Here is a 7,997-nt window from a genome sequence, read left to right on the forward strand (position 1 = left end):
CTTTAGACCACAGAACTGAAGTAAAACTTCCTTAGCTCTATTTATATATCTATATGCATGTATGTATATATTTAGAATACGAAATGTAACTGGCCATGAGGGAAACATAGAAAGAAAATGTGTGCTGCACCTCTCTCTCTTGCCCCTACCGTATATACGAAACGTAACTCTCTCTCTTTCTATCTCCAACTAATTTCCTTCCTTCCCCCTCTCTAAACTTCCGTTCGCCTCGCTTGATCACACTTTTCGTAACGCTCTCGTCACGCATTCACCGGCTTCAAGTCAAGCTTGCGGTTTTTTTTATTGCTAAGATGGGTGGACGAGCTCACGGCCCACCTAACGTTAAGTGGCTATCGGAGCCAATAGACATCTAAAAAATAAATGCCACCACCCACCTTGAGATATAAGTTCTAAGGTCACCGTATGGTTACAACGGCTGCCGCACCCTTCAAACGGAAACGCATTACTGCTTCACGGCAAAAAAAGGCAGGGTGGTGATACGTACCCATGCGGGCTCAGAAGAGGTCCAAATGAAACCCGCAAAATTATAATTTGCGTAATTACTGGTGGTAGGACCTCTTGTGAGTCCGCGCGGGTGGGTACCACCGCCCTGCCTATTTCTGCCGTGAAGCAGTAATACGTTTCAGTTTGAAGAGTGGGGCGGCCGTTGTAACTATACTGAGACCTTAGAACTTATATCTCAAGGTGGGTGGCGCATTTACGTTGTGGATGTCTATGGGCTCCAGTAACCACTTAGCACCAGGTGGGCTGTGAGCTCGTCCACCCATCTAAGCAATAAAATAAAAAAAAGTCCAAGCGTAAAAAAGTTTTACTTCCAAATTTGTCTGACAGTTTAATATAATATAACACACAGATAATCGTTTTTCATATGCATTGATGAACTTATCATAAACACTATTCATTATTTTATATGAGGTAAACACTGTCATTACTATTCATTAATTACAAATTATTCGCACTAATAACCCACATCTGATACACGTGTACACACGTAAAGAGCAAACATTTTAGTTCAAAAACAATCACTAATTGAACAAATTATTTGATGCTTTTCTTTTAGAAAAACCTTGATTAGTTGTGCCCCATCGATTTTTATTGATGACAAAACATAGACGATACAAATTTGTGGTTGCACACTTGCGAACATCATTTTTAACCCGTAATGAAGAATTAAATAGCCTTTCTATTCGTATAACACGGAACACGGATGGACATAGGACACCTCTCAATAAACAGGTCACAAGTGACCGACATGCACTAGACTTCCAGTGAAGTGTGCTATGAGAACAGTTTTAACAAATACCAATATTAGTTTTACTTTTCGAAGTCTATAAATAATCAAACTGTTCGAAGTCTAACGAGTAGCACTCGGAACGTGTGATTCGATTATGCCTAATTTCAAAATTTGCGGATAACTTTTTCCTAAATAAATACTTACTTAATACATAATCACCACCGACTTGCACGTTAAAGGACAATAGCATCGTGTAAGCTGCACAATTTACGTGTGTGTCCTCCGTATTTCTGCTGTCATGGTTGGCAACATAGTTCGATAATCACTTAACATGGGATGGACTGTTATATTGCTCTTTATTCAATAATAGTAGCGTGAATTGGTATAAGCTCATGCTTGATTTTTGGTTGTAGTTTGAGCCAATATGATAGACAAATATCTCCATCCAAACAATGACGAAAAGTCAACGTCACAATTGCGATGGAATAAGAAGCTATCATCACCCTTACGAATACAATAGGCAACAGTTTGTCTATCTGACCGCGTCCGGGGGTAAGCATTTACCTATTATCGATACTAAAGAAATCAAGAGATGACACTTCGCAATGCGTGCAAAAAAAAAACAGAAAGCAAATTGTTATGAAAGCTGTATGACGCTGCCGATTCACAAATTGATGTCCTAAAGCGAAAAAACACAACTATTTATATTATTATGTATAATTTTTCTACTTTATAATGCGTTTTGTTGTGTTTGCTACTTCCAAATTGGCTGAATTAAACTAGATGCGATAAGTGGTGTTTTGAGATAGGTAAGCTTAGATTTAGCATTTCAAATTAGTTAATAAAATAAATCTAAAATAAAAGAATTCTAAAACGCGAATTCATGCTTATAACAAAAAGTTTTACGACTGGCGAAAACCGATGAAAATACAAAAAATAGAACAACAATTTAAATAAATATTTATAACGGTGACTTGTGAACGTTGTATATGAGACTAAATTTAATTATATGCACTGTTGATAATTTCTGACCTGTGCTTGATAACTAAATATACCCATTATTCTTTATTTGTCATTATATAATCAGAATCTATATAAACATGTGATTAATTTGAATCCATCAGTTCGATGTCAGTTCCTCATTAGGCTTCACGGGACATCAAAATGGCTTCTTTGAAAGTATTCCTGGTTTTTGTGTTTGCTAGATACGTGGCTTCCGATGGAGGTACGTGACATTCGTTGGTGATAATGTTTTTTTTACTGTTACTATTATAGTTTTGTTTATTTTGTGATAAGTGTAATCTAAAATTTCAAGCGAAAATTTCTGCGTGGTTAATTTCACAGGAATCTTGATAACGTAGTGCAAAAGTCACGATTTTATTGGCACGTCCAATAACAACTTGAATTTAAATTATTATTAATTTGGCTTTAGATGAAGACAAATATAATATTATTTATTTACTTAGAAAATTGAAATTATAGGCTACAAAGTGCTTCATATATAGAGTAAAAGTCAAAATGCTAACTTAGTGAAATAATGTGGTTGATTACGCTGTGTTTTACTGACGTCAAACTATAACTTTATCTCATTACAATGCTAAAAAGTGAAACTGACGAGAAAATAGCTACTAATTAATTACCCGAGCCCTTTAACTTATCACAGCTTAATTCTACTTTCCACTTTCTCGACAGGAAGTTGAAGTCTCAGTAAATTCGGATTAACGGTTTTGCTTTCAAGGGTCAAAAAGGAACATGTATTAAGTGCTTTAACACAGAGAGAAGTAAGACCAAATATTTTGAAGATTTTAACAAACTATAGTTGATTTAGACTATTGTAAAGGAGAATACATTTTACGATGATTGATTGCGTGTTTTTATAATTATCATATTATCGTTGCGAGCAATTTTTGCAAATTTACAACACTCCACTCCAATTACTTACTTTTATTAATATATGCTTATTGAATAGTCTGGCTTTCGATGTTACAGATGCTCTTCTAAAACCCTGCAAACTTGGTGACATGCAATGCCTTAGCAGTGCGACAGAGCAGTTTTTGGAGAAAACCAGTAAAGGGATACCACAATACGACATATGGCCTATCGATCCACTAGTTGTGACGTCATTGGATGTAATTGCTCCAAACGATGCGGGAGTCGTGATACGCTTCAAAAATTTAAACATCACGGGTCTAAAGAACCAGCAAATATCTGATTTCCAGTAAGTGTATTTATTTGTTTGCCAAAGCATCGGTATTATTGCAGAATTGGTATTAATATTTTGTCATGTATTAAAATGCACGGAGTGAAATTAAATGTGTGCCTATATTGATCACAAGAAACGCAGAGGATTTGACAGTTGATTATTATGTTAGTCTGGTTAACTACAAACGCTACTAATGAATGAAAAAAATAAGGTTTTAACTAATCGGGTTAAACACAAGCGCTTTCAAGCACACATTCTTATGATGAAAACGTTCGTTTGGTTTACCTGGGTAATAATGAATAATTAATTTAATTGTATATTCTTAGAAGTACTTACGTATGTAAAGCAGTTTCCCATACTGTACATACAATCTTAACTTGGGGCCTTATGTAATTAGTACCCATTATTTTTTAATTCATTAAATACTAAGCTGCCCGAGATGGAACTATGCTGTTAATGTAGAAAAAGAGTCTTGTTGATTTCTTCAATTTAATATTGTTTCCTCACTTGATCTTTTTAATGATTAAGATCCACACTTTATAATTTCGTAATTCAGTCCTATCTGTCAAAGTGGTCTGGCCACCTCATCCAAATGAACGTTAAACTTTTCACACTCAATCTCTAGTTAGAATTTATTCTCGTCATGCGTACCAAAAATATGCACATACGTAATATACACAAGCGGACTTCTCGCGTGATTGTCTTATCGATCTTGAATTAAACGAAGGAAGTCGTTAATTAGGCCTAAAGGCTAAGCGCCCGGTGCGTTGACTATGTTGCTTGTCAAATGCGGCAGGTAGGTATAAATTTATCACATGCCAGTGAATAAATTTTCTTCTCCCCTACCTATTTGTTGGTAGCCTAAAGGGCTATTCCAGCTACGGCCGAACGGGTAGGTGAGCTTAAGGTATCAATCTCAGAGAATCTATATATATATAAAAATGAAACCCGTTTTCCGTTGTCACGACATAACATGAAAACGGCTTGACCGATTTGGCTTATTTTTTTTTTTGTAGTTTTCTAATACTCTGTACAAGGTTCTTACGGAAACAAATATTAAGAAAATCTCTCAGAAATATTGAAAAATATACATTTAATTTTGCATATTTATTTGTGAACTATTCCACGCGGACGAAGTCGTGGGCAAAAGCTAGTTTGCAATAAAACGCACGCTATCTTTACAATAAAAAAAATTTTTTTTTGCACTATTTTCAATTTAAATTTATTAAAAAAAAAATTCGATTTTTTGGTAGAATTTTATATAAAGCGCGTTTTTTAAGGTTTTTTAACTATAATTTATTAAATACAATATTACTATGTTAAGTATAAGCTATATGGTCCGAATCAAAATATGAAAGTGAAACTTCGAACCGAACGAATTAAAGCTTCAAACAGACACACTTCCATTTCCATTTACAATTGAATTGATAGTAAATCAAATAAACTAACTAGCAGTCTGAAAGGCAAAGACAACATAATATAATATTTCATTACAGAATGGACACTAAAGCGAAGACGGTGCTGCTGAAGACGAAAGCCGATTTACATATTGTTGGGGACATTGTAATCGAGTTGACCGAACAATCGAAGTCCTTCACAGGACTTTACACGGCCGATACAAGTAAGAAACTGTTAATAACATCACAATCAAAACAAACAAAAAAAATTGAAAATTTCGTTGATTTTTAGAGACAGAGAGAGAGAGTATAAACCAAAATACAATTAGCATTTAAGCCAGAGCATAAACCAAAACAGATTTCAAAATTATCAGTCAACAGGCAGCAGTGGGCGGTCTTATCGCTAAAATCGATCACTTACAGAAAACCATGTTTTTTAGAGAAATTATGAAAAAGATACCACAGGTATTGTAGCACAACAAATAGTGTGCTATTAATAACAATATTCAAAGTGATCAATTAAAGTAGACCAAACATTTAAACACATTATTCAGTAATGGAGAAAAATAAATAAATATGTACTTACAGTGTATATAAATCACCACATCACTTCAACACCAATAAGTTCACATCAATATATTAAATAAACAGTTTCTTAATCATCACATTTTTAGTCGGTTATGAAACTTAAACTTGTGTGGTTCTGATGGCTGAACCTTAGCGGTACTAGATCTTTATGGTCCGTAAAAATCCGACTAAAACCTAAATTGCGGTAACAATATCAAAATTAAGATTCTTGATACTATTATTATTATATGCGACATGACTAGGATAAAGTCAAGTATGGTATATGTACCTACTATGCAAAATACGCCAATGTGTTTGATCGTTCAAGTTTTTACGTCCTAACGAATCTACAAATCTCCTAATAGTTTATGGACCATTGACATAAGCAACTTTTCCTCCGGGGAACATGCAACGTGTTTGATTCTTTCTCAATTACAAATTTAAGGTGGTAGAAACTGCAGTGCACGTTCAGTTTAAATAAATCAATATAAATATTTCAGATGTCATTGGAGCTGTTAGGTATGGTTACAATTTAAAAAATGATGATAACGGAGTTCAACATTTTGAAGTCCAGCCGGAAACGTTTACGTGTGAAAGCATTGGAGAGCCGAAGATTACTCTCAGTTCAGATTTGAGTAGCGCATTGGAAAAAGGTAAGTTGAGACACTACTCAATGAAAATATGATAAAGGTGACAGCGTTGCTTTAAGTGTAAGCATGGCTTTAACATTCATTATACATACCACGTTAAGTCTGTCAAGTGCGGGAGAAGGCATTCCTAAGCATCCAATCATAACAGATGTTCTAAAGCAGTGAACTGAGCCGACCGTTGGATCAATTATGAACAGGAACCGGTGCACTACACAATTACTTTCAATGATCTGCTGATTAGTTGACGGATATAGGGGGGTACTCTATTTCTTATATTGTTACAAAACCACGCGTATAAGGTGATAGGAATTGAGTCAGCGAGGCGCATCGCTTTTCTTAGTGCCAAAAGTCTGCGTTTTTCCCAAAGATCAGAAACCGTTCCGACTAGGGGAACGAGTTGCATATTACGGTCAAAGATCAAGGTCTAAGGTACCAAATGAGGTATTCATATGGCCTGGATGCCGCGTTTTTTGGCTGTCCTTAGGTCATTTTCGACAAACCCACAGCGGGAAGAACGAAGTGCTTCCACTTTTGTGGGAATAGTGCCTAATATTCTATAACTACTCAGATCAGAAGCAATCGATTCTTGGGGTCTCTCACAGGCGCAACAGTTTGCGTATATTCTGTATTGGGGACGTAGTCAAGGGTTCAAATCAAGGAGCATCCCCTTGGTATTCAATATGAGCTGGTCTTTGGACCTTCTGATTGCCAACTGCTGCGCCTTTTTGTTAATACTTCGCGAAGCCTGACCTCCGCCTCCACAAGCTTTGGATCTTTTGTCATTTAAGGACTACATGCTGTACGTGAATTGATAAATAGCAATAAATATTGTGATCTTCTGCACCTTGTAAAAAATATAATTTGAAAAATAAAATGTTACAAATTTTTAAAGCATAGCTAGGTATAACATAATATTTATCAAGGAGCTAAGGATTAAGCCATCAGTGCTTCTTCCATTAAAATGAAATAATCAGATTTTTTTGGTATTTTTTCCACAGATTCCGGTAATAATTCCTTGGAACCCGATATGGAACCTTTGAAAACGTTAAGACAAGCAGCTATTTGTAAAATAGCTGAAGCGTGCTATATCAGTGTCGTGCACAACATTAGAGCTTCGGCCAAAATCTTACCCGCGTCAAGCTTCTTCGAAAATCTTAATTAAATTTTAAGAATTGTTTATTAGACTCCACTTTCGTATAATTTGTGATTTTAATATTCGTTTATAATCTAGCCTTTATATAAAAAATACGATTTATTATTATCACTTCTCGTGATTCTGTATAATTAAAATTAGGAGGATCTCTACCGGTATTTTTTATAGATACAATAAACATAATGTACACTAACTTTAAATAGTAAAACATAATGTATAACTTGATGTTTCTTTCTTAAACAAATAACTCGTAAATCTGATAAAAACTTAATGATGAAGAAATGTGCTTTCAACTCTAATACTTTTAATTCATGATCCTATTATTCCATTAAGCGAGCTCTGTAACAAATAAAACAGAATGAGCCAGAAGTCTTGCCTTATTGCTTATACTTATCAATCTTGAAGCAGCCAAACATTTCTGTGGATAACAAACCCCCTGAAGTCTTAGCTACGACCTAAATTCGATATAAAATCAGTTTTGTGGAATGAAGGTAATATATTTGAAATGGAATGTAAAGTAATATTGAGCATAGATGGGTTCTGGTGGGAGGATATTATATCTATTGACTGAACTTTAAAAAATCATACTTGCAAACTAAACTTGCTCACTTGCAAACTTTAATCTGAATAAAAGAAGCTCTCTCAAAATATTATGTCTATAACCTATAATCCAAAGAGTTTCTGTTTTATTTATTAAAACACTGGCCGACATAATTCAGACAGACAGAAAGTAAGTATTGTACTGTTTGACGAAGCATGTTGCTGTTAACTC

At 34.8% G+C, this 7,997-nt stretch overlaps 1 protein-coding gene across 1 annotated transcript; it reads left to right on the forward strand.

The window, feature by feature from the left end:
- Nucleotides 1-2,325: 2,325 nt before the first annotated feature.
- Nucleotides 2,326-7,594, forward strand: hJHBP (hemolymph juvenile hormone binding protein). Its single transcript, XM_089737535.1, has 5 exons — nt 2,326-2,480; nt 3,245-3,473; nt 4,955-5,079; nt 5,923-6,075; nt 7,071-7,594. Exons 1-5 carry the CDS (start codon nt 2,420-2,422, stop codon nt 7,232-7,234), a joined length of 732 nt encoding a protein of 243 aa, XP_089593661.1. The 5' UTR covers nt 2,326-2,419; the 3' UTR covers nt 7,235-7,594.
- Nucleotides 7,595-7,997: the final 403 nt, after the last annotated feature.

Source organism: Bombyx mandarina, chromosome 23, assembly GCF_030267445.1.
Source record: "Bombyx mandarina strain Sakado chromosome 23, ASM3026744v2".
NCBI classification, from domain to species: domain Eukaryota; kingdom Metazoa; phylum Arthropoda; class Insecta; order Lepidoptera; family Bombycidae; genus Bombyx; species Bombyx mandarina.

What these genes read in the sequence shown, in the direction of transcription:
- hJHBP (XM_089737535.1), top strand. Translation starts at nt 2,420, where the DNA reads ATGGCTTCTTTGAAAGTATTCCTGGTTTTTGTGTTTGCTAGATACGTG. An exon ending in CAGCAAATATCTGATTTCCA is followed by an intron (nt 3,474 to 4,954) that starts GTAAGTGTATTT and finishes ATTTCATTACAG; the next exon opens with AATGGACACTAAAGCGAAGA. An exon ending in ACTTTACACGGCCGATACAA is followed by an intron (nt 5,080 to 5,922) that starts GTAAGAAACTGT and finishes TAAATATTTCAG; the next exon opens with ATGTCATTGGAGCTGTTAGG.